This window comes from Dryas octopetala, chromosome 1 (genome assembly GCF_963921425.1).
Source record: "Dryas octopetala chromosome 1, drDryOcto1.1, whole genome shotgun sequence".
Taxonomy (NCBI): domain Eukaryota; kingdom Viridiplantae; phylum Streptophyta; class Magnoliopsida; order Rosales; family Rosaceae; genus Dryas; species Dryas octopetala.
The window spans coordinates 29,935,666-29,962,739 of NC_141366.1; the positions used below are offsets into that span (position 1 = coordinate 29,935,666).

The following is a 27,074-nucleotide window of genomic DNA, read 5'->3' on the forward strand; positions in this document are numbered from 1 at the left end:
ATAGACTATGAGGAAATGTTCCCTCTCGTTGCCATGATCAATTCCATTCGGATCTTACTTGCCATAGCTGATATTATGATTATGAGATATGGCAAATGGATGTGAAAATAGCCTTTCTGAATGGCTACCTTTAGGAGGAGATTTACATGGGTCAACCTGAAGGAATCATATTTGAGGTGAGAGTCACAAGGTATGCAAATTGTAGAGATCCATTTATAGATTGAAGTAAGCATCTAGAAGCTGGAACATTAGGTTTGACGAAGCAATCAAATCGTTTGGTTTTGTTCAAAATCTTGATGAGGCACGTGTGTACAAGAAAATTAGTGGAAGTGCGATTTCTTTTATTATTCTTTATGTGGATGATATTTTGCTTATCGGAAACGATATAGCAATGTTGACCTCAGGCAAGGTATGGCTATCTAAAACTTTGTCAATGAAAGATTTAGGAGAAGCAACACATATTCTGGGCATAAAGTTCTATAGAGATAGGTCAATGAGGCTCTTGGGATTGTCCCAATGCTTGTACATAGATAAAGTGTTGAATAAGTTCATCATGCATAACTCAAAATGTGGTTTACTACCTAAGAGACATGGTATCAAACTATTAAAGGAAAGTTGTCCTAAGACACCGGAAGAAATCCATAAAATGGTTGATACACCATATGCTTCTGCAATTGGTAGTCTGATGTATACCATGATATGTACCAGGCCTGATATAGCGCATGCTGTAAGTGTAACAAGCAGATATCAGTCCAACCCACGAGACGCCCATTGGACTGCAGTCAAATGTACGTGTTCTTAAGTACTTGAGAAGAATTAAGAACATATTTCTGGTTTATGGTGGAGGAGTTACAAGTGGAAGGTTACACTGATTCAAAGTTTGCATCAGATGCAGATGATCTGAAATCCACTTATAGGTACGTTTATGTACTGAATGGAGGAGCAGTTAGTTGAAAAAGCTGTAAACAAGCCACCACATCAGATTCAACAACGAAAGCGAAATATATTGCCACTTGTGAAGCAGCAAAGGAAGCAGTTTGATTCGAAAGTTCATTACTCAACTTGGAGTGGTTCCTTCCATTCAATCACCAGTACGACTTTACTATGGTAACAATGGAACAATAGCGCAAGCAAAGGACCCAAGTTCTCATTACAAATCCAAACACATAGACATACATTATTATGTCCTAAAGGAGATTGTATCTAAAGGCAACGTCAGCATCCTCAGAGTTTCTACAAAAAATAATGTAGCATATCCACTGACTAAAGCCATGACTCAAAGACAACTGGATCGTCATCTTGAGAGGATGGGGTTACGATTAGTAGTCAATTGGCATTAGTGCAATTGGGAGATGTTGGAATATGCCATAATGAAAATCGTTTTAATAAACGTATTATGTATCTTTCAAACATCATGGGCAAACTTGTCTTTTATGTTCTTTCATTTATATACATACTATATTATAATATATATGTATGCATAAAAAAGGTTCATGATTTCAAGTTAAAGGTATAATATCCTAAAAAAGTTAGGACAATAAGACTTATATTCTTTAGTACTTGAAGTCTAAATTGTTCATGGTTGCAGGATTGATATATGGACAATATCAAATTCGGTAAGACCAGCATGATCTATCTCTGCTTAACATGATCTATCTCTGCTTAACATCTGGGTTAATCGGTCTCAGATTATCGGTGCAATGACACAAGAAGAAGATCATAGGTGCCAAAAATGGTTCACTGAACATGACCGACGTAACGAATACCTGTCATGAAGTATTACACATCCGTCAACAGGAAATAGTTAAGTCTTGATAACACAACTGGTCATGTACGCTCGGTCTCTATGCTTTAACTATGTCATAAGGCTAGGCTCCTAGACTTTAATCAAAGGTACAAATTGGACATAGTTACTAACGTATGGGGACATATGTGTGTTCAACAGAGAATCTATCACTCCTGATAATAGGAGAGATCGATGTTTCAAGAGGCAACATATGTCTAGATTCAGGAATCTTTGGCCAGAGTACTAGGTCATGGAAACAAGCTTCTATAATCGAATGAAATCTATACATAAGAGTTGTACCTCAAGTATTATGCTAGAATTGACGGAATTCCATATCTGATCATAATACAGGCACATAGGATGATATTGTATTGAAATCAAGACTGAATAGGTTCATCTCTCTTTCGGTTAATCTGGATAGCCATGACATACTGTTAGCTGTCAATCGTGGCTTGTGGAGACCTAAGGGTAAAATGGTAATTCTACCTGGATTAGGTTGCTTTAGGAATGTGTATGTCCTAAAATCCACTGATAGATTCAATTGGAACCTAAAAGGTCATACGCCAATAAGTGTGGGATGGTTTAGAAATGGGCTTGAGCAGAATTAATTAAAAAGTTAATTAATTAGACTTTAAACTAATTAATGGAAATAGAAATAATGGGCTTTTGGGCTTATCGATTAATTAAATAGTTAATTAATCAATAAGTTAATTAAGTGTTAATTACCTAGTCAAATGGGCCAACAAACTTGGTCCATAAGACTTGGTGTCCGGCCCTCATATAGTGGAAAGATGGTTTCTACTCAAATCTATATATATTAGATTAAGTCAAGTAGTCTGAATAAGGGGAAGTTCTTGTAGAATTTATTATACGTTCTTTCTATTTCTAAAAGGCCATACTTGTGAAAGAGGGTTAGCACTCTCATTATCTAGTGAGCTCAATCCCTTTATCTCCTCCTAGCGTGGACTAATTAAAGGTCATACACTTGTATGACTAGAAGAATCAACTGGCGGAGAGCTTGTGGATTCGCACCTTGGTAGGCTTCCAAACAAGAGAACAAGGTATGAATTCATCTTTTGTAAATCATTGACTTATTGTATCATATCTCAATCTGAAACATGATTATATAAAATTTAAATTCTGCTGCGTTTATATGATCATATTCTAACAAATACCACATATACCAGGTATTAGAGATGTAAATTTAGCAAGAAATATTTTAAATTTAGACAGAACAGACCCCAAGACTGGGAAAGAAATATAGAACTTTAGGAAAAAGGATGTGTACATACATCAATAATGTTAGACTTTGGTACATATAAAGAAATTAATGTTAGATTATTTTGAACATACATTAGATGAAATGGTTTTTTATTTCTTTCAAAATTGGAAAGTAAAGTGTCCAGCAAATTATAATGTTGCAGTACAAAATTTTAACATAACATATTTTATAACATTAATTAAATCAGAATTTCTGGATCAAAATAGATTAAATATGAGAAGTGACCAAGAAGAAATTAATTAGAGCAATTAGAAATTTAGAACAATTACAAATTTGTGATTTACAATACATAGGAGAATATACTACAAACTTTTTTAAGTATTTAGGAAGTACATGTAGAATTAATGACATTAATTTATTAGATACTTATATAACGAAAATAAAAAGACCTATAGGAGAAAGAATATGGACATAATGACAAAAACATCTAAAGAAAGTGGAACCATTAATATGACCTAGAATAACACATGTATATGATATACTTAATTAGACAAGAATGTAGTCAAATAAAAGCATAAAGACAAATTATGAAACAATTTTACATGAGTTGTAAGAACATAGATTTACTTAAGCCATATGGATGTCATAAAAAAAAGAAACCTTATAAACCTTATAGGAAGAATTATAGAAAATACAAGAAATTTGATATTAAAAAAAAATCACAAACATTTAGGAAAAGAAAATACTTACCAAAGCATTATAGAAAAACAAATTATAAATCTTGGATAGAAAATATAATGCACCAAAAGATAAAAGTAAATGTAAATGTTATTTATGTGGTGAAATAGGACATATACGACCACAATGCCCTAAAAGAGGAAAAATTAATAGAGAAAAAGTACAAATAATAGAACAATTTAATTTAGAACAAGATGAAGATTTAGAATATGTATATAACTTAGACAATTTTAGTGATAATGAAAGTATTTATATATTAATATGTGTAGTTTTGACTCTAGAAGAAGAACCCTTGGAAAATTTTGAAGACTATGGGGAAGATTTTAGTTGTGTTTTAATAGAAGAAGAAAAACAATATATTTATAATAATTTTGGATGGCCAACTAATTGTATAAAATTTAACAAAAAGGTAATTGCACATTATTGGGTAAGATCACTAACAATGTTTATTATAAGTTATGTTATAACCAACCAATTGAAACAAATTCATTAGAAATACTAGAACAAAAAACATAATAAACATAGACACATAAAACACTAAAGTTAGTTTGTTACTAACCATAAATTGTGAATTAGAATTTTAAAAAGACCATAGAATACAAACAATAGCAATGAATGTAATTAAACAAAATCTAGTACCAGAACAATTTAGATAAAAATTATCTAAACCATTAAAAGTAACTCAGTTTAATACAGAAGCAGTAGTACTAACACATTAGATAAACAACATACCAATTAGAATAGAAGTAGTTACTACACAGAAATGGCCAATATGAGAAATGGCCAACATAAGAAATGACCAACTTGGCCATAAGAAATGGCCAATATGAAAAATGGCTAACATGAGAAATGACCAACATGAGAAATGACCAATATAAGAAATGACTCATAATAACCCAAGTGTCATTTTTAGGTACAAACATTGCCCCCCAAGCTTTATAGTCTAAGCAATTTGAGACTATAAAGTTTTAGTTTTTTTCTTTTTCTTTCTCTTACACGCCGAGTATGGCCATTATCACTTCATTGGCCTATAAAAATGCGGCATTCTTTGGCCCTTTTTTCTAAAAAAAGTGCATGAACTTTCTATTGGCCTACAAAAGTCGTTAACCTTAGCCAATTTAAGAATAATGGCCAACATTGGCCATTTTGAGAATTTCGGCCAACTTTGGCCGTTTTTTTTTTTTGGCCAACTAATCTTTCACTCCTTTTACTACTTAGACTCATTCTCAAACGCCTCGGATGAGGATTTGGATGCCTCCCCTGCGGTTGTCAAGAGAAAATGGGTCAAGAAAACTGTGGCCAAGCGTAGGGCACCACCCATCAAATCGAGTAAGTTTCGTTTCAAATAACTGTTATATTTACTTTAATGGCCCACTAACAAGTTTTTTCCTTATTTAGAGCATAAGCCTAAGTCCAAAGCCTCCTTGGCCATGCTCGAGGATGAAGACTCTTTGGAGGGCGTCCCTTTGAAGAAACGACCTAGGCACACTCCTGAGCCTCAGGTATGCATTGCCTTTCACTTAAGCGTTATGGCCAACCATAGCCATTTTAAGAATTACGGTCAACATTGGCCATTCTAAGAATTTCTGCCGATGTTGACCAATTTACAAATTACGGCCAATATTGGTCATTTTGAGAAATACGGCCAATATTGGACATATTGAGAAATACAGCCAATGTTGGCAAAATTATTTCTTTTATTATAATCCTTCAGAAATTTATTAATTTCCTTATCCTTTTACTAGCAGGCCGCCAATTCATCATCCCCCTCTTCTTCTGGGGCTATGAATGTTGGCCCTCCAAACACATCTGCAACCATGTGTTCTATGCCAATAGACTTGCAACCAAATGGCTCTTTACTTACTGCTGAGAAAAGGGTAAACATGTTCCTCTAAACTTTTGGTGAACATTGGGATTGCACCACTCTAACCCATATTTTGTAGGTGGCTAGCCTTGTTTCTCAGCCAACTAATGGATGTGTGGAGACATTTTTGGACATGGGAGAGATCCCTTATGGTCTCGTCATCTCTACGTCTGATGCCTTAGTGACTCAGCCTGACGGGAACAAGTCTTCATCTCCCCACTCGGAGGTGGGTAGTGAGGTAGCTCAAATTTCTTAAACCCCTTTATTTTCTTTGTTTACTTTTTTTATATGTATGTGAGGCATACCTAACCCATTTTGTCCTTCATAGGTTGTGGTTTGAACATCTCCTGTACTTCTAACTAGTTTACTTGGCCAAGAACCCACTGAGGCCAACACCACATCCCCAAATAATCCTCACTTGGACCATGCCACTGAGACTGCTCCAGGGACTTCTACGGATATGGCCATTGTCCTTCAGCCAAAAGCAACAAAGGTACATAACTTTCTTTCTTCATATAAATTCTCAGTTGGCCTTATAGCACATCTAACTTCTAATCGCCTATCATTTAGGACAACGTCATGCCGACTCTTGACATCTCCTTGGTTGCTGGGACTAATTATAATGGCCTTGATACAGAGATTCATATAGCTCATATATCGCCTCCTCTTACAGTCACGGTAAGTAATTGTCAAAAAACCTCATTTCACCCTAAAAAATCATATATTTTATTCATTTGAGTTTTCTTGTAGGGATCCATAGCCGAGACACTTGTCCCTACTTCTACTGCTGGCTGCAACTCACAAGTCTCCACGCTAGTAGTCTCGGCAACCCCAACTCCGAATCCATGGCTACTATTACCACGACTTCTCAACCATTTAGGGTATGTTTCTTTGGCCTTGCATACTTAATTTATATTGCCCCCCAATGACCTTTCACTCCACTTAAAACTTTCAGGGTTCACCTATGATGGACACGGGGGCTACGGATTCCTTGAAGTGCTTCTATTGTCTGATTGCAGCCGCTACTGCCTCCACTACTTCAGCTTCCGAGTCTTCCATCCTTGGGCCATGCAGTGGCCAAGTGAAGACTAATTTTGAAGTCTTATTCGCTCAAGGTCTCGAGGCGATGTCAGACGAAGCATTTCGAGCTAAGCTTTAAGATGCCATTGCTAGGCTATCTGTGGTCAACCCTGTGGTCGCTGGCATTGGGACCATGATAGAGTTCTCTTTTCAGCTACTTGAGTCGACTGCCGCTAGCTACCGTCATGCCAGGGCCGAACACCAGGCTGGACTTAACCTAGCCACTGAAATTCTGTCTGCTAAGAATGTTCTTATAGCTGAGGCCGTCCCAAGCGAGAAGGAGATGCAGCTTTACCATGACCTTGAAAAGCAGAAGAGAAAAATTGAAGCCCAACAGGCTGAGTTAGTCTCTAAGTTCTCTGCACGTATTCAGGGGGCCAAACCCATTGAGGCCCGCCTTAATGAGTTGATTCACGCTCAGGAGGACTTCTCCAAGAAACAGGCCGGCCTTGTCGCGGCTATGAGCATTGCCGAGAGTCATTGGGACACGTTCAAGGCCACCATTTTCCATCACTTTTAGCCTTGTTTTGAGACTTTGGGCATGTTTAGCCCATGATCACAGTTGCCTATTTTGGGATTTATCTTTCGATTACAGCCACTTTTATTCTATAATGGCTGGCTTATGATTTTTGGCCATCTATGGCCTTACTTTTGTAGCCTTGACCATTTTTTTTTAATGATATATATATATATATACATATTGGTCAGCTTTCTACTCATCCTTATGATTATGTTTCTCATGTGTTTTCGTTTTGCATCAATTCCCAAGTCGTTGGGTAGTATCGCTTTAAATATCGGTCATTGATTGGAGCATCATGAAGTTGGTCATCATAGTCAATTAATTGATACGCTCCTCTACCTAAAACCTTAACCACAGTGAATGGTCTCTTCCACGTGGGTGACCATTTTCCGAATTGTCGATCATGTTTACCAAGAGGCAATATGGTTTTCCAAACTAAATCGCCCTCTCCGAAACTTTTGGCCCTCGTTTTCTTATTATATGCCCTTGCTACAGCTTGTTTTTAAAGTTTTAAGTTGTCCAAGGCTTTCAATCTTGATTCATCCAACTCTTCGAGCTCTTAAACCATGGCTTGAGTGTACTCATCCGGTGTTAAATTTCCTTGGAGGGCAACCTGCAAGGACTTGACTGCTATTTCCAAAGGTAAAACCGCGTCATGCCCATACGTTAAAGCAAACGATGTTGTTCCTGTCCCCGATCTTCTTGACATCCGATATGCCCACAAGGTTTCGGACAATATTTCGTGCCACTTCTTTGGCTTGTCCGTTATAGCTTTTTGAATGATATTCTTGATAACCTTGTTGCTGGCTTCTGCCTGACCATTAGCTTGGGCGTAATATGGGGTGGAGTGACGCAAATTGATCTCATTCTTTTCCATGAATGCCTTAACGTCTGCCCCAATGAAATATTTTCCCCGATCAGTGGTAATAGACTCGGGTAGACCGAAAAGGTGATTAATGTTTTCTTTCACGAACTGGATGACCTCCACCTGTGATACCTTCTTCAAAGGTACAGCTTCGACCCACTTAGTGAAGTAGTCGGTGGCCACTAAAATGTAGGAATGACCCTTAGTTGAAGATGGGTGAATTTCTCCGATCACGTCCATAGCCCAACCTCTGAATGGCCAAGGTTTGATTATAGGGTTCAACGTTGATGCCGGCACGTGTTGGATCGAGCCATGCCTTTGGCAAGGTTGGCAACCTTTCGCATATGTGATGCAATCTTTTAGAATAGTTGGCCAATAGAAACCATGTCTCCTGACCAACCAGTTCATCTTAATTCCGGGTTGGTGGACACCGCATGCTCCTTCATGGACTTCAGTCATTACCTACATGGCCTCCTTCTTCCCTAGGCACCTCAATAACAAGTCGTCAAACCTTTTTCTATATAAATCGCCGTTCATAGTCACATAGGTCCTTGCCTGAAGTCTTATTCTTCAACTATGCTTCTCGGTTGGACGCCTTAAGTATTGGAGAAGAGGATAACGCCAATCTTCTGGGTAACGTCTGATGGTATTGCTCCGATCATCAATCCCCTTTCCTCGACCGAAGGTAAGGATTTTCTTTCTACTTTAAAGAATTTCTCAGCCAACCACTCGGATAAGTGTACACCAGATGCAAGTTGGGCCAATTCATTGGCCTCTCAATTCAAATCTCGAGGAACACGCTCTATGTTAACTTCGTCAAAGTCGTTCATTAATCGTATGGCCATTTCACGGTATTCTGACAACACTGCACTATAACAATTATACTCTCCGGTTAACTATTTAATGACTAACATGGAATCACCCATGATCGTTACATTGGCTGCCCCTAGCTCCCTCAAAACTTTCAGGCCGATAATTAACACTTCATATTTGGCTTGATTATTTGAACATGTGAAGTCTAATTGGAAGGCATATTGTGCTCTAAAACTCCCCGGAGAAACGATCACAATTCCGACCCCAGATGCGGCCGTGGTACTTGACCCATCAAAGTATAACATTCATGGAACAAGAAAGTGAGATGATATTTTGAATGACTCCATGTCTTCTATTTCTACACTAGGGTAAGCGGCTAGAAAATCGGCTAAGGCTAAGCCCTTAACCGATTGTTGGGGCACGCACCTAAATGAGAATTCAGATAAAGCCATTGTCCATTTTCCAATTCGGCCTCAAATGATAGGTCAGGACAACATGTATTTAATGCGATCTGTTTTGGAAATGATAAAGACAACAGAAGGTAACATGTAATGTCTTAATTTTGTGGCTGTGAAGTATAAGGCCAAACATAAGTTTTCGATCAGCGAGTATTTCCTTTCCACTGCCGTTAGTATTCTACTTAAGTAGTGGATGACCTATTCCTTTTTTTCATCGTTGTTTTGGGCCAACAAGTTTCCAATAGAGTTCTCTGAAGCCGATATATACAACTTCAGTGGTCTGCCTCTCTTAGGCGGAATCAATACTGGTGGTCGGGTTAAATAATCCTTTACTGCTTCAAATGCCTTTTATTGTAGTTCTCCCCATAAAAATTTCTCTTCACCCTTAAGCCTAAGAAGTGGGAAAAAAGGTTTCGTCTTTCCTTCTCAAAAAGTTTGAAATAAACCTTCTCAAAAAGTTTATTCGGCCAAAGAAGCTTTGCAATTCCTTTTTGTTCTTAGGTGGTGACGCGGCAATGTTGGCTTTGGTCTTATTCTTGTCCACTTCAATTCCTCTTTGATGGACTAGAAAGCCTAGAAAGTTTTTAGCCGACACCCCAAAAGCGCATTTTTTAGGGTTCATCTTTAGTTTATGCAACTTCATTATTTCGAAAGCTTTCTTCAAATCCCCAAGATGGCCCGACCGAGTGGCCGACTTTACAACCACATCATCAATATAAACTTCCAAAGTCTTGCCAATCATATCATAGAAATCGCGTTCATGGCCCGTTGGTAGGTTACACCAACATTCTTAAGGCCAAAAGGTATTACCACTCATTCAAATGCTCCGATTGCCCCCAGGCACCTAAATGTTGTTTTATAGATATCTTCCTCTGCTATGTTAATTTGGTTGTAGCCAGAGTAGCTATCCATAAATGACAATATTTCATGTTTGGCCGCCCCATCAACAAGGAGATCGGCCATAGGCATATGATATTCGTATTTAGGAGTTGCAAGATTTAAATTGCGAAAATCGACACAAACTCTTATTTTGCCGTTCTTTTTAATTACAGGAACAACATTAGAAAGCCACTTTACATATATCTCTGGTCGTATAAACTTGGCTGCAAAAAGTTTTTCAATTTCCTCTTTCATTCTAAGCTCAACTTCTTTTGACATTTGTCGTGGCGGTTGTTTGAATGGCTTGAAGTCGTCTTTGATTGTAAGACGATGCTCTACTAGCTAACGGTTAAGTCCAGGCATCTTAGTGTAATCCCACGCAAAATAATCTTTGAACTTCTTCAGAACTGACTCTATCTCGGCCCATAGCGAGGGTTCCATCAAGCCGCTAACGTAAACAGGCCTATGCTCCTCAGCCATTCCCAAATTCACTTCAATCAAAGGGTCTTGCACTTCAACCTTGGAGTCATCAAGCTTGGCTGGTGCTGGGTCCAATTCCTCGATTTCTAAGAGGTCATCTTCAGGTCCTTCTCTTAAACATTTGACGAGATCGATCTCATCTTTGTCTTTCTAGGCTGTTTCTTCAGCCAAGTGCGCTGACCATCTCTCCAGCGCTTCTTCAATAGTTTTTCTTGATTCTTGTCCGTTATCGGATATGGATATTGATGCAAACAGATCAGCCAACATTGGCCGCTCATCTTTAATCTCAACTTCCAATTTCTTAACTTCAGTCAATTCATTGGCCGTGATCCCACAAGATTCTATATCCTTGGCTCCATCTACCAAGGTTTGGAAAGTGACTCCGTCCTCATACAACTCAATGTCCATAAAGTTGGCTGAAGTTGAAAAAGACCGTGTATCAGTCGAAATAACATCGATTGTATTGTTCTCATTCCAAAGTATTAGCAATTGGTGCAAAGACGACGGGATGCACCAACTACCATTGATCCAATCTCAACCAAGAAGTACGTTATATTGAGAGAACGAGTTCATCACGAGGAAAGTAGTGTCCCTTCTTTTTTTTTCCAATCGCCACTTCTAGCGAAATTGCCCCTAGAATTTCCTCGTCGTCCCCCACAAAAGAGCTTATCCTCACCTTTGTCGGACACAGGTCATGTTGTGTTTTCTTTAGCTTCTTCAAGGTAGACAAGGGTAGAATATTAGCAGCGGCACCGTTATTCACGAATACTCTATTCATCGGTATTCTATCAATATGTGCACGGATGTATAATGCTCTTACTTGTTTGGCCATTGCAACAATTGGCCTGTCAAGTAATGTTCTTAACTGGTTGTTGAGGTCATCCCCATGCTCTTTGAGCCACACAGACCGTCCATAATCATTCTCTTCCTGATTTGCTACTTGGTTATCTATCTTTGCCCATGCCTCTTCTTCAATCATGACGTCTCCTTCCAACTGGGCCACTTGTTTTGATCTTGCTTTGAAATCCAACGACAAAGTAATGATCATGCCGCATTCAAATGGTCCTAAAGACCCAAATTCGTATGTAATTTTTCCCGAATGTGATATTTTCATTTGGGGCTTCTTTTCACCTTCCTTGTTGTTACTTTCTTTCTCCTCCTCATAATATTCTCCGTCAAGGTCATCTTCATCCAAGTAATCTTCATCCTTAGCCTTTTTAAATCCCATTTCTTGGTCGGGGTCGACTTTATCTTCATCCCCTTCATTAAGAGAATCCTTCTTTTCTTCAGCTGACACATTCGTTTTTGGTGAAAGGTCATGAGATGAGAAAAGAGGGTCCGCCATTACTTGGGTTGAAATCGTCTCTTGGCTGACTTCAACTTTGGGTTGTTCAACTATAGGCCTGTCATTGTGAGTGTTAGCAATCTCGACCATGGATTAGTCTGATTCGTTCTTGGAAACTTCACTCATAAATTGGTCGGTGTCCATCTTGGAAGTCCTAACATTTTCCTCTTTGGCCTCAAATGCCCCTGACATATGAGCTTCAAGTATATTTATGACTTTCACTTTTTCACTTGGGACAACCATTACCCTGGTCCCTTTAACTTTTCTTTGGACCTTAGGTACGACCATCGTATTTTCTTCGGCCAAATTATCATCCTTCAAGAGCCTGACTTCTCCTCTCTTTATCTTCTCCCTTAAATCAGAGTCTCTTCTCAATTGAGCCTCTCTTTCTTTAACCCAAGCTTCCTCCTTACTACATGACTGAGCGTACTGCCTTTGGATACATCGAGCTTGGGTTCTTGTTAGAGGAATCATAATTCCGTTATTCCCTTTCTTGTACCAAACGTTAGGTTCAACCGGGGTTGGTTTGAAGGTGTTTTTTCCCGGTTTTGGCATAGCCACATGAGCCACATTTCTGTTTTGGCCCTCAACCACTGACACCCAAAGGCTCCATTTTTTTCTTTCATATGGCTTAGACAAATCCTCCGCCACATCTTCATACCGCAGTGTCCTGTGGTATGGCCGTTTATGCGGCCTACGATAGTTGTCGTTATGGTACCGTCTTGACTCGTTTCCCAACTCAATTTTCCTTATTGGACTACGAAGTCTATCATCCCTCGGTGGTACCATATCCTCCATTTTTCCTTTGCCCTTGTCTTTGGGCTGAAATGTTATTGGTTTTCCTTCATCACGCAAATCACCTTCAAGTTGACGCCTTGTTTTGCCACGTAAGTCAATCCTCCTTCTTGGGCTATAAAGGCTAAAATTCTCAGGTGGTGACATTTCATCCATTTTTCCTTTGCCTTTTTCTTGGAAATGACGCTCAATTGACTTCTCAAATTCGTACCCATGGCCAACCTTTTCCTTTTCATGGGCCGTGGTCGGCATGCTTTTGTCTCGATTTTGAGACGACTTTAGAAAGTTATCTTTCTCCTCATTCTGTTTTACTAATTCCACCCTAAAGGCTTCAAGTTCTACTTCACATTGGCACCTGTTACACAACACAATTCTCTTGATTAGGGCCAATTTTTCTTCTGGCCGAGTAGTCACCTCCGTTATTGGCCGAAATTTTTTTCTTTGGGATTGCCCCCAAGAGTTCGGGATGACCTACTCCCATCTCCCCCCAGCCTTTTTCTCATTGCGTCTACCAGATTCTGGGAGGTGTAAGTTAACCATGTTGACTTGAACATTTGGGAAAGGGTTTTTCTCCACACCCATCACTGCCTTGTCCTTGTTTAGGAAACGCAGAGTTCCCTTTTCAATAAGGTCTTGCACAACATTGCGGAAGACAATGCAATTAGCAGTTGAATGAGACCATGCATTGTGCCATTTACAATAAGTTTGATTTTTAAGCTCATTAACATGTGGCATTGTTTGACCGTTGGTGAGCTTGATAAGCTTTTCGGCCAACAATTGATTAAATATTTGTTCAGCCTTTGAGAAGTCAAAGGTGAACGTTCTAGTAGCTGACCCTTTTTGCTTGGAAGAAAAACTTACTTGTTGCACCTTTTTGTCTTTAGAAGCCTTTACCAAGGCTTTACATACATGTGGCTTGGAAATAACAATCTCCGCCGCGTTGATCTCGGCCAACTCCTCATCCGACTCAGTTTCAAGTTGTTCCAGCTCCTCTTCCATGTCCACCATTTGGACACTTGACTTATTCTTGTTCCATGCAACCTTGGCCGCAATCCTCTTTTGACGCTCTTCTCTCAAAATAGCCTCATACTTATCCACTCTCATAACTAAGTCATAAACGTCTCGAAATTCCATTTCCTCAAACTTCTTTCGAAGCTCCAAAGACAAGCCATTCTGGACTAACTTCACAAATTCGCTCTCAGGCAGGGACAGTGCATCTACTTCTTGCAAGCCTAAATCGAGAGATATGCCGTTAAGCCGATTCTTTAGAATTTTGCACCAAACGGGCTAAGTCAGCCATCGATACTTCTGGTTTGTGGCGATATAATTGTTCATGGAAAATTCGCTCCATAGTTTGTCAATTTGGAACCGAGTTGACCGGCGAGTTGACCGGCAAACTAACATACCAGGTGAAAGCAGCTTCAGTGAGTGAGTTGGGAAACATCTTAAGTTTCAAATTATCATTTTTTGCAGCTTCAGAACACTGGGCCGTGAATCGGCCTATGTGTTCAATAGAGGATTGATAATCTTGACTGGAGAACAAAGTAAAATCAGGAACCCTAAAATCTCTTGGGTATTTCGTTTGGTCCACAAAGTTAGGGTAAGGTCTTTGGTATACCGGTCAGATTGTTTTCCTAGCTAGAGGTTCATACATGTCTTGGACGATCATCTCGATCATATTCCTATCAAATCCCACCGAGGCTTGGCCGAGTCCGACCTGAATGCCCCCAGCAAAGTTGTTGACTGCTTGATGGTTGCTCCCCTGGTTTTGGGCCCGGCCATTATTCTGGCCGCCTCCCAAACCTAAATGAGCTCGTGGTTGATTTGCCAAAGGTGGCGGTCTATAGGGTTCAAGGATTTGCACTTGATTGGCCACGGGTGGATTCTGGCCCTGACCCCCTTGAAGAGCTTGGACAATGTGTTGTCCGATTTGGGTACCCATACCAGCAATGTTGTTGGCTATCACATTGTTAGTCCGTTCAATCCGGTCTAACGTAGTGTTCACCTGAATAGCCATGGTTTGTAGATGAGTCTGGGTGACCCAACTTTCCTCCCTCACCAAGTTGATGAGTTGTTGGACATCCTCTATAGTAGTCGGATTCGGTTGGAATAGAGGATCGATTTTCTCCGGTACATCTTCAATTGTAACTTCACCATATGATCCATCCTGATTCTTTTGGTCCACTCCTTGGTCCACAAAGGTCGGAATGTGATCGTTTCCGCTTTGTTGGCCAACTTGAGGCCTCTTTCCAGAATCAAGGTTGGGATGCTTGCTTGGATTCATAGCACTGGTCGCCTTGCTAGCGAGTTGGTTGCTTGGGTTGGCTTGATTCTTCGTCATTGGATCACGATAAGGAACCGGGTTACAATAAGGATTATCCTAATCACGATTTGGGAACGCACGAGTATTAGTAACCATGCAACGTTAACAAAGACAACAAATAAGGTCTCACCGGGCGTGCCAAAAATATGTTCACTAGTTTTTAGCCAAGGTTGGCCAAAAGTGAGTTTTGGTCCGTTTGGATGTGAGTGTGCGGGGCATGCCACTATTGGGCCTCAAACTAGGCCATAATAGAAATTGGGATGGTGATGTTAGGGTTTTGCGCCTAAATCTGAAATCTAATCTAAACGATTGTGGGCCAAGCTAGGAACCACTCTTGGCCTAAATTCTTTTCTAGCCTCGGGGACAAGGCTTTAGTCGGAATCAGAGTCCGAGTCGCGTCTCAGCCTTCTTAGAACAATGTTGTTGAATTCATGAATGCAATGATGAAATTGGCCAAAAAGATAAAAGAAACTATGAACGATAAAATTATAATGAAACTCAACGCTATTATTGCCAACTAAATCAACTTCAATATTAAAAAGAACGATGAACAAAATAAACATTTATGTATTGAGCAAAAAACTTGAATTAAAATAAAAATGATTCAATTGCATGAAACTAAAGTGCATAAAATAAATTGATACCACAATCCTTGTGGAGACAATGACAGAGCTACAAACCTAATGATATTGAGACTAAAGTTATGAGAAACCTAAAAGCACCTCGAATGGTAGCAATTAAAAAGAAATTAAAAGCAAAAGAACTTTGAGAGATTCTTGAGATTTGAGAATTTGGGTGTGTTGGATGCTGAGTGTCCTCTTCTCTTCTCTCGAATGCATCTATTTATAAGGGTGCTAGGATACAACCCTAGATAATAGGTCATTTCCTGGCCTGAAATCATCTTTCTTCTCCTAATAGGATTCGAACTTCTGAGATTCCTTCTTAGCGGCCAAGTTTTGTCATTGATGAGGATTGAAATTCTTTCCATAGTAGGAGTCATTGCTTGATCGTATTGAGTCCTTATCCATCTAGGTGACCTGTCTGCAAAACTTTCCGAATTCTTTCCAAAGTTGGACTCTAAGGGGATCTTCGATTAAATCTCATCATTAATGAGGATAGAAATGCTTTCTAAAGTCGAACTCATTGCTTGATTTGTCTTCCTAGTGATTTTGGACTCATTTTTCAGAGTTGGTTATGTGAATGGGCCACAAAAATCTCTACCGGCCCCTTTATTGAGACGAGTTCATCCATTTTATATACACTACTAGGAAGTACCCCATTAGACATCACTAAAAATATATCGGTTTTACACAAATTGATATTGTCAAAGTTTTTTATATCAGTTGGATTTTTAGTTTTTTAAAAATGATGTCTAAATACATTTATATATCGCCAAGTTTTCAGGTTCGATATCTAAATTTTTGGGTAAAAATTAAAATTCTACAATAACCGATATCTAAACTATAAACTGATATTAATTGTTTCAGCTCAAATTCAAATATAAAAATTTTGGTTCCAACTTAAGTGTTTTGACTTAAGTTAGACGCGACACTACTCCCGCCCTCTCAAACACAATAACACAGAAACACTATAGCTCAACACTCCTCTCACACTCCTCTCACCCCGAGCTCTCTCTCTCTCTCTCTCTCTCTCTCTCACCCACGCCCTCATCGTGGCGTCGCCGTTCTCACAGTCCGGCCTTGTCATCGTCGCGTAGTTGACCTTAGCCATATCGTCCGCCCTCAAGAGCTTTCTCTGCCACACTCATCGTCTTGGGTTGCAGCCAAAAGGTAAGATTAGTCATCGTCCTAGGTTCTCTCTTTCTCTCTGTCCTCGATCTTCTCTCTATCTCATCCTGGGTTCTCTCTTTCTCTCTGTCCTATTCTCTCTTTACTGAAATTAGGGTTTCAAAATTGGGCTTTTCTATTGTTTAGGTTTTTCTTCAAATTATGGATTTCTTAGCTAGGTTCGTATGCTTCATGAAATTAGGGATCTGGTGCATTTGTTTCTTCAAATTAGCGTTAATTTTTTGTGGGCTTAATGCTTCATTTGCTTCTTTTAATTAGGGGCTTATTCTGTGGTTTTCTTGGCATGATTGATTCTGTGAATTAACTTAGGAAGTTTGGGTTTTTATTTGTGCTAATTCTGGCTTTTGGTTTCAGCACCACAGGAGCTTTGGTAGGTGTACAATTGCTTTCGACTTGGGAGCTTGTGAGCCTGAGCGAGCTGCAGCGAGTGTATTGTGATAACGAGCTATATAAGGTTTGCCTTTTCTCTAGCTATATAGCTGTATTGTGATAACGAGCTTGTGTATTGTGTTTCTCTAGTAGCTCATTTCATTTTCTTTGCAAGTAATTCCACAGATAGAGTACTACAGTATCAGCAAGATCTCTGCTTTCATGGTTATACCCTTGACACATAATAATTAATAAATTATAATTTAATTCATTACCCCTCCCAGGTTCAAAAAAAATTAAAACATGCATATATCAGATTCAAAATAAGGTACAACTTGACATAGCTAGCTGCAATATTATTTCATGCGGTTGAATTATGGAGATGTATTGTGGTTCATGTGGTCCTGACCCTTGGTAGCTAACAGTAGTCAACATATATATATTCCCTTGCCTTGTGTACAAGCTAGGATAGATTGATTGCATGGTGGTGGTTGTATGAAGTAAATGGGTATTTACACTCTGCATTCAAATTTGGGGTCTAAAAAGCACAAGCAGCTAGCATGCACTCAATTAGCTGATCGACCAGCTATATAGCCCAGTTTAATTATATATGTACCTTATTAACAAGTACTGGTCACTGTCCCTCACTTAATGCCTAGCTAGCTTCTATGATCTGATCACATAGTGACTAAAATTAAGTAACTACTCATTCAAATGATCACTTCAATACATCTAGCAATATCATGATCATCTTGTATTCTGTGCACCTGCTAGCTGTTCGAATTTTGTTCAATTTCCAATGGTAATATTCAGCTAGCTTTATGAAACCCATATTTTTGTTTGGGTGCAAATATGCAATTTCCAAGAAAACCCAACAATATATATCTACTAGCTAGATGAAATAAAATGAAAATTTGATTCTTTATTTTGCAAAAGTCACTGCAGTTTCGAAGATGAAAGAAGTATGAAACCAATATATATTGCTTCATTCATAATTCATATATGCATCCAATTAAGTTCCCAAAAATTAATCTAAGATTATGTATAGAGGCCAGTATATGGTACATACTACATATATATAGCATGGTCGATCTAAAACAAGCAAAACATATGGAAATTTAACATATAAATCTCTGTACAATGTGGTATATAGCAGTCATAATAAATTAAATACAAAGCCTGCAGCAAGAAAATATACAACAGTCAATTAAACAAAGATTATCTGGAATCTAAGTGGTCTTACATGGGTTTTCTTCAAACTTCTATATATGAATATTTGGTGATCAGCTAACGATCTATAGCTGATTCCTAGTTTCCAGGTTAAAAAAAATAGGGTTATGGTATGGTCTGTTTGTGTGTTAGGACCTTAAAAATTTGCTAGTTTGCATGTTTTCATGTGAGGAATAGCATGTTTGTGTGTTATGAATGCTTTAAAATTTGTGAATCGTGAATTTTCTTGATTGCATGTTAGGGAAAATACGCTTATAACCTGGTTGTTTCTTAGTGGGTTGTGATTTTGCATCTTGAACCTTTTATATTGAATTAATTTGCTATCTCTTTATGTGAAGTTGATATCAGTTATATCCATGGATAAAACATGGATTCAAGCTGATAGAAGGAGTAAGGAATATGATGTGGGAGTTGCCAATTTTTTGAGTTTTGGATTAGCCAATAATGGCAATCGTAAGTACATTCATTGTCCTTGCGAGAGATGTGTCAACTTGAGTAAGTATACTGTTGCAGTAGTAAGGGAGCATTTGTATTTTCATGGATTTGATCAACGGTATACGACGTGGATATGGCATGGTGAAACTAGAGATGAGGAAAGATACAACGGTTTTCTTGGGTCCGAAACAGTAGATATGTGCGAAGTAGCATTTGATAATTTCGATCATGATCCAGATAAGTTTAGGAGTTTCATTGAGGAAGGAGAGAGACCCTTATATGCTGATTGTGATAAGTACAGCAAGCTATCTGCATTGGTCAGATTGTTCAACTTGAAGGCAAAGCATGGGATTTCTGATAGTTGCTTCTCTGATTTTTTGGTCGCATTTGGAGATATGCTGCCAGATGGTAATGTGCTACCCTTGTCTACGTACGAGGCGAAGAAGACATTGACTGCTTTAGGAATGGAGTATGTGAAGATACATGCTTGCCCGAATGATTGTATCTTATATAGAAAGGAGTACGAAGATGAAACAAGGTGCCCCAAGTGCGACCTCTCTAGGTGGAAGGTAACCAAGGAAGTGGTTGAGAAGAAAGGGGTGCCAGCCAAAGTGTTGTGGTACTTTCCACCTATTATAAGGTTTAAACGAATGTTTAAATCTTGTGAAACTTCAAAGAACCTAACTTGGCATGCCGATCAGAGGGTGACTGACGGCATGATGCGTCATCCAGCTGATTCTCCAGCTTGGAAGTTGGTTGACCATAAGTGGCCAGATTTTGCTTTGGAGCCTAGAAATCTAAGGCTTGCCCTTTCGGCTGATGGGATAAATCCACATAGTAACCGTAGCCGATATAGTTGTTGGCCCGTGATCTTAGTGACTTACAACCTTCCTCCGTGGTTGTGCATGAAGAGGAAGTTTATGATGTTAAGTTTGTTGATTTCTGGTCCTAAGCAGCCAGGAAATGACATAGATGTGTATCTAGAACCATTGGTTGAAGATTTGAGAGCATTGTGGAATGGAATTGATGGAGTGTACGATGGTTTCAGAAAAAACACATTCACTTTGAAGGCCGTACTTCTATGGACGATCAATGATTTTCCAGCGTATGGTAACTTGTCTGGGGCCTCAGTGAAAGGGTATAAGGCATGTCCGATATGTGGAGAAAACACAGATTCTATTAGGCTGAAGCATGGTAAAAAAATCAGTTTTCAGGGCCACAGAAGATTCTTATCACGCGACCACCCATATCGAAAACAAATGAAAGCTTTTAATAACCAGCAGGACGATCGTGAGGCTCCTACACCTCTAAGTGGAGAGGACATCTTAGAAAAAGTATCAGAAATCAATTGTATCTTTGGGAAGAAACAGAAAAAAAGCAGCTTAGGTGGTGAAAGCCATGCTCCATGTTGGAAGAAGAGATCAATCTTCTTTGACTTGGAGTATTGGAAGACTCTTTATATAAGGCATGCCCTCGATGTAATGCACATTGAGAAAAACGTGTGCGACAGTATCATTGGGACTTTACTAAACATTCCAGGGAAGACAAAAGATGGGGTGGCTGCCCGTTTAGATCTTGTGGAAATGGGGGTCAGATTAGACTTGGCACCAGAAATTGGGAAGAAAAGGACATTTCTGCCTGCAGCTCCATATACGCTGTCTCGGGATGAGAAACGAGCTATGTGCAAGTGTTTTTTGGGTATCAAGGTCCCGGAAGGTTACTCTTCAAATGTACAGAACCTCGTGTCCATGGAAGAGCTTAAACTTTTTGGTCTTAAGTCTCACGATTGCCACACTTTGATGCAACAATTGCTACCAATTGCCATACGTTCGGTTTTGCCCGAGAATGTGAGATATGCTATTACTAGGTTGTGTTTCTTCTTTAATGCCCTCTGCACCAAAGTGGTTGATGTGTCCAAGTTGGATAAAATTCAATCCGATCTTGTTATCACCTTGTGTTTGCTGGAGAAGGTTTTCCCTCCTTCGTTTTTTGATATAATGGTCCATTTAACTGTGCACCTTACTAGAGAGGTTCGATTGTGTGGACCGGTTTGGTATAGATGGATGTATCCATTTGAAAGAGGCATGAAAGTGTTAAAAGGTTATGTCCGAAACCGTCATCGTCCGGAAGGCTGCATTGCTGAATCTTATGTTGGTGAGGAAGCCATGGATTTTTGCTCAGAGTATTTATCCGGGCTAAATGCAATTGGTATTCCCTCTTCGCGCATGGGTGACCCAAACACTAGTAGACCTCTATCAGGTTGTAGGGTAGTTTCAGTACCCCGTGAAGAATGGGAACAAGCTCACCGGTGTGTTTTGGAGAATTCTTCTGAATGTGATCCTTATGCCGAGTAAGATTCGCTGATTCTGTTATTTAAACACTTAGCAGTTTTTTATACCAATTTATTAACATGTTGTAATTATTGTAATCTATTTATAGATTGCACAAGGCCTACTTGAATACTATTTATTCAAGTAAAAAGAAAAGTGAAAAGTGGCTGCTAGAAGAGCACAACCGCAGATTTAGCAATTGGTTGCGTGATAAGGTATCACTTTGTTACCTTTAACAGCACTTTTTGATAGACATATTTGGTCTTGTGTTTCCGTTTTTGAGTAATAATGACCCCTTAAATCTGTTCATATAGGTGGTAGAGTTAATAAATCATGGAGCCAGTCACATAACCACCTCATTGAGGCGGCTAGCTCTTGGTCCACCTATGAGTGTGCTGCAGTATGAGGGCTACCAGATTGGGAGCTGCCATTATCACACAAAGGCACGTGATTCTATACGCGCTGTCCAAAACAGTGGGGTGAGCTTGGTGGCAAAGACAATGCAAGTGGCAAGTGCGAAAGATAAAAATCCGGTCTACACAGATATGACTTTCTATGGTGTAATCCAAGAAATATGGGAGCTGGATTATAACGACTTCAAGGTGCCTTTGTTTAAATGTCAATGGGTAGAGAACAACAAGGGCATTAGAAAAGATGAGCTAGGGTTCCTTTTGGTTGACCTTAATAGGATAGGTCATAAGGGAGATGTGTTTGCTTTGGCTGCCCACGTGAAGCAAGTATTTTATGTAGAAGACCCCATGGACTCTAGATGGTCAGTAGTGCTTGCAGCCCCAAATAGAGACTTTATTGATTGTGCTCAAGAGGATGAGTTGGGGGACACCATTGTTGACCATCAATCTTTTAGCCTTGGATTACCACCCGCTGAGGATTTCGATGATATCATGGGGGAGGATGCTAACACTTACAAGAGGGATAATTGTGAGGGTGTATGGATTGATCACTCAAAAAGCCAGCTGGCAGGATGCAAGGGGGATAGTTAATTAGCTGTGAGGGTTGTAAACTTTATTTGTGATTATGAATTGCAAACTTGAATTTCAGTGTGCTAATTAATTTGAATTTACCTGTATTACTTGCTCTGATCACTTTGTAACACTGTGTAACCCTATTTTGACATGAATTTCAATGGGTAACCCTATTTTTAACTTGTTATTAACTGTGTTAACTTGTTATTAAATTCAGTATTTTAAAATTTGTATTATGAATTGTTTTACTTGTTATGATCATTGTGTAACCCAGCTTAGGTGCTAATGTATTTCTGTGTGCTAATGAATTTGAATGTACCCTTTGTTGTAATTTTCAGGTCTAGGAGTTTGTTATGGCAACACCAAAAGGAAAGAAATCCAAGGCCAAGGCAGCCTCGACACCCAAGGGGAAGACGAAGGTATCCACACCAAAGTCAAAGGTATCCACACCAAAGTCAAAGGCCAAGAAAGCTGCACTATTGAGGGCCAATAAAGCTGCAGTATTGAAGGCCAAGAAAGCTGCAGTATTGAAGGCCAAGAATGCCTCCACCAAGGAGTGTTCGACTTCAAAGGCAACCGTTACGGATGAAGGCACCAGCAGATCCTCTCGCGGTGTTACAAAGATGCATGGAATCATTGTTAGGAAAGCTTTAGGTCGGAAGCTGAAAGTGGAGTACAATCCATATGGAGTGCCAGTAGGAGACGCGCGTCCGAATTTGGCTTCTTACATAGGAGTTGTGGCAAGGCAATCAGTGCCGATTACGTATGATAACTGGCCGGCTGTGACAGAGGACGAAAAAAATAAAATTTGGGATGATGTACAGGTAATTAAGAGCTGTTATATCTGTATTTAATCTTTCTTCACTTGCTAATCACATTTCACTGTATAGGAATTATTGTAAAAATGGCTTATTTTGATAATTTTGATTATGAACACATGTGCACATTCGTTCCACACTTAATTACATATCCATTTTAATATCAAAATTTTATTTCAATTGGACATTTTTTTAAGAAAATCTTACTATATAAACTAATGAAATTGATGGATAGCTAAATGGTTCATTCCAAGTTTTCCGTAGAAGGGGAAGAAATCAGCTCCATGATAGATAAAATATATCTACTCTTCTTGGTTATAAAAGGGAAAAGGTGTTATTTATAACGATAATTACAAGCATGCAGCTGTTATTTATACATATGTGATTAAGCAGAAACCTATAGAGTGCATACTAAGGGTTTTTGTATTTTTTTCATTGTAGGCTGCATTTGATCTACCACCAGAAAGCAAGAAGTGGGTGCTGTCCTCTGCTGGCACCAAATGGAGATCTTTCAAGACTGCATTAACCACCAAGTACATTTTGCCATTCAAAGACGATCCGGAAGCTTTAAAGACCCGACCAAAGGAGTATGACTTCATTGAGCAAGAGCATTGGACTGCTTTTGTTGCTAGCCGATTAACAGACAAGTTTCTGGTAGATATGCTAGTTTTCTTTTGACATTTCTGGTACATATGTGTTTAATAGCTTCCATTTAGGGGATGATCAAAAGGTACGTGTTGACATTGTAGGCACTACACGAAGCTCAAAGTCAGAGAACTGCAAAACGGAAGTATCCTCATAGGTTGTCAAGGAAAGGATACATTGGCTTGCAGGAAGAATTGGTAAAGGCTATTTGAATTGTGTCTAAACAATTGGGAATTCGGTTGGACTAACCATGTGATTTTATGCTGAATAGAGGAAAAAGAATATGGAAGAATCTGAGCTAGACCGATCTGTCCTATGGAAGAAAGCTAGGGAGGACTCTACTGGCCACATGAATGAAGAGGTGGATCAGGTGGCCAAAGTCATAGTAAGCAAGTGAATGAGTGTCGTTTGGATTAATTTGATATATAATAAATTGTTTTTAGATATGCTTAATTGATACTTGATATATCTTGTTGTTTTGGCAGGATGAGTTGTTGGAAAAAAAGAAAGCTGGAGAGTTGACTGTCGAAGGCTCTAATGATGTTCTAAGCATGGCTTTAGAGACTCCGGAGCATGGAGGTAGGGTAAGGGCTGTGGGGGGGAACGTCCCTCTTTCGGTGTACTTCAACATTCCAAGACAGCCAAAGGATGTGATGACAAAGACTGAGATGGTGGCTATGTTGCAAAAGGAATGTAAGGAGCTTTATGAGAGAATTGCGAAATTGGAGGAGGCAAAGAACAAGGCTGCAGAACCATCTACACCAATGCCGGTTCCCGGTACAGGGAATGTTTCCGATAAAGCCAGCTGTTTGTACGAGGCAAAGGTCGAAAAGGAAGATGTTGATGTAGTTGATATTGAAGAGCTGAATTTGGCAACAATGAAGGTAACTTATGAATCTTTGGTGCCCTTTTTCATATTATTAGATCTAAGACAAATAAATCAACATGTCCATACTAGTGGAGGTTTAATCCCCATGATTTTTTATATTTATGTAGGGGAAATCGTGCAAATTGGCTGTGGGAGATGTCAGCAACATTGTTGCATACGGTACAGTAATTGATATGGAATCGGACACAGTGCATGGTGTTCCTTTGGGTGAGGGAAACATGCGGGTTGGCATTGACATTGCTGACAAGGAAGATGCTTTGCTGCCAATTCCTGTGCGAGACGAATTAATCACAGTTGGGCAGGCTGTTGGCAGTCACGTGGCGTGGCCCCAAGAACTTGTTATTTGCATGAAGGAAAAGGTAAATGTTGCCTCACCTATGGTATTGCTTCAGGCTACATGCTTGAAACTAACCTGGTTGTTTGTATTTGATACCCTAGAAACAGATGAAGCATGTTCCTAACATGGCGAAGGAGCTATTCAAGAAGGATTCACTTGAAAAGAATGTCCCGAACAAATGCAAGTTGCTGTATCGCTTAGCATTACAAAAGATGGTCTCTAGTGGAAAGGCCATCACAGTTGACATAGAGGAACAAGTCTTTGGAGCTGTCCGAAAACTTTATATCTTGTACGAGGATATAGCTGCAGTATTGAGGATGGAGGAACTTTCAGCAACCTGCATAGTTGTGTACATGAGGTCAGTGTACTCTTTGATTCATCTACATTGTTTTTTTTCCTCATAAACTGTTGTGATACAAATGGATGCTTGAAAATTGTTAGGTACCTGTACGATAGGCTTATCGAATCCAACATGGCTGAAATGGTTGGTTTTGTGGACCCAGCACGTGTCTCTGTGGGAATTGGAAATTCAGAGAATAGATCAAAGTACCTAGCAGACAGGTTCCAGCAAGGAAAATGTGACCGTGTCTTTTTAGTGCCGTTCAATTCTAGGTAAGGGTATTTATTTGGTGAACCTGAATGTCAGTCATTTGTAATGCTATTTGTATATATGCTTCCCATACATGCCATGGTAATAATCGTTCTATTTGGTAGCAACCATTGGATTTTGACTATCATTAGCGAGGAAAAAGACGTGGTTCACATCATGGATCCTCTTCCAAAACTGACTCGTAACCAAGAATGGGTGGAAGTGGTGAATACGTAAGTTTCTGTTCCCTCATAAATTTACCAATATGCATAGTTCTTTGATAATGGAGCATAACTTGAATTTAAATTGTGGTGATCAAGTGCCATTAAAATATTCAATGGCGTTACGGGAAGGCAAGGCAGAAAAACACCACAATGGAAGAATCTCGCTGTAAGCATCGATCTATGTACTATACTTGAGTTTTTTAAGCGACTTATGTCATTCTGATTTGGACTAAGGATGCCATTGTTATATATAACTCTATGTGTGCTGTCTTTTGCTTGTATGTAGTGTCCTAAACAACCAGGTGGTGTTGAATGTGCATATTATGTGATGAGGTACATGAAAGAGATCATTGAGGACACAAACCTTGCCTTTGAGACCATGGTTAGAATTCTTTTGACTATTTCAGTATATATAAATTATTATCCGATGTAATTTTGATTGCATTTTTGTTTTGGTTATGTCATCAATCTGTTATTTTGGAGATTTTGAAGTTATATATATAGGCATGTACTGCCTTTGGATATGCTGTATGATTGGCTTGAACTGCCCTGCATATATTTGTCCTTTGCATGAATGTTTGCAACTTTGCATGTTGAACTTGGAACTGCCCCTTGTCTTTAGAATTTCCAACTGCATGCAATTGACTTTTTTAATTTCATGGATATGCAGCATAATTTATAGGAAACTTGGATATGGCTTTCTCAATCTTTAAAGTTGAAACTGGTTTTGGATTGATAGGAAACTAGGATATGGTTTTGGTTGTTGTAAATCTGGTAAATTGAACTTTAAAGCTTGCTGGACCATCACATGTACTTAAGCTTGTTGCTGGGGGCTATCACATGCAACTCTTCCTTTTGGATTTTGGGATTGCTATCAGCTGCCTAGCTTCTTTATTTGAACAATTGCATGTCTAGGTGGCTCTGATAGCATGCAGCTAGCCTTATATATATTATTTGCACTCTGCCATGTATAGGTTTTGGGATTGCAGCAAGACCATAACTTTTATCATTTGAATATATAATTGCATATCTTTTGGTGGCTGATCATGCACTTGTCTTTAATGTTTTCAGTGGTCTAAGGCGAAGAACAAGCGGTCTGGTTACACCCAAGCCCAAATTGATGAAGTCCGAGTTGAGTGGGGAGACTATGTCACCGAGCATTATTTTTAGACATGCATGTTGGTATACTGTTTTGACGTACATTTTGTGGATATGGTATTAGTGCTGCCATTCCAATCTTTTGTAGAGG

The 27,074-nt window shown here is 39.2% G+C and overlaps 2 protein-coding genes and 2 pseudogenes across 2 annotated transcripts; 3 read left to right on the forward strand and 1 right to left on the reverse strand.

Moving 5' to 3' along the window:
- Nucleotides 1–622: 622 nt before the first annotated feature.
- LOC147299637 (secreted RxLR effector protein 161 pseudogene) lies at nucleotides 623–1,340 on the forward strand (annotated as a pseudogene).
- A 6,087-nt stretch (nucleotides 1,341–7,427) lies between these two features.
- On the reverse strand, nucleotides 7,428–12,140 carry LOC147299638 (uncharacterized; annotated as a pseudogene).
- A 5,149-nt stretch (nucleotides 12,141–17,289) lies between these two features.
- On the forward strand, nucleotides 17,290–26,995 carry LOC147299639 (uncharacterized). Its single transcript, XM_086231530.1, has 13 exons — nucleotides 17,290–17,430; nucleotides 22,662–23,147; nucleotides 23,583–23,795; nucleotides 23,891–23,983; nucleotides 24,058–24,171; nucleotides 24,272–24,670; nucleotides 24,783–25,034; nucleotides 25,114–25,370; nucleotides 25,454–25,624; nucleotides 25,727–25,834; nucleotides 25,922–25,991; nucleotides 26,112–26,207; nucleotides 26,897–26,995. Exons 2-13 carry the CDS (start codon nucleotides 22,677–22,679, stop codon nucleotides 26,993–26,995), a joined length of 2,343 nt encoding a protein of 780 aa, XP_086087656.1. The 5' UTR covers nucleotides 17,290–17,430; nucleotides 22,662–22,676.
- Nucleotides 19,193–22,341, forward strand: LOC147299640 (uncharacterized). The gene is made up of 3 exons (XM_086231517.1): nucleotides 19,193–21,360; nucleotides 21,450–21,555; nucleotides 21,655–22,341. Exons 1-3 carry the CDS (start codon nucleotides 19,208–19,210, stop codon nucleotides 22,339–22,341), a joined length of 2,946 nt encoding a protein of 981 aa, XP_086087643.1. The 5' UTR covers nucleotides 19,193–19,207.
- Nucleotides 26,996–27,074: the final 79 nt, after the last annotated feature.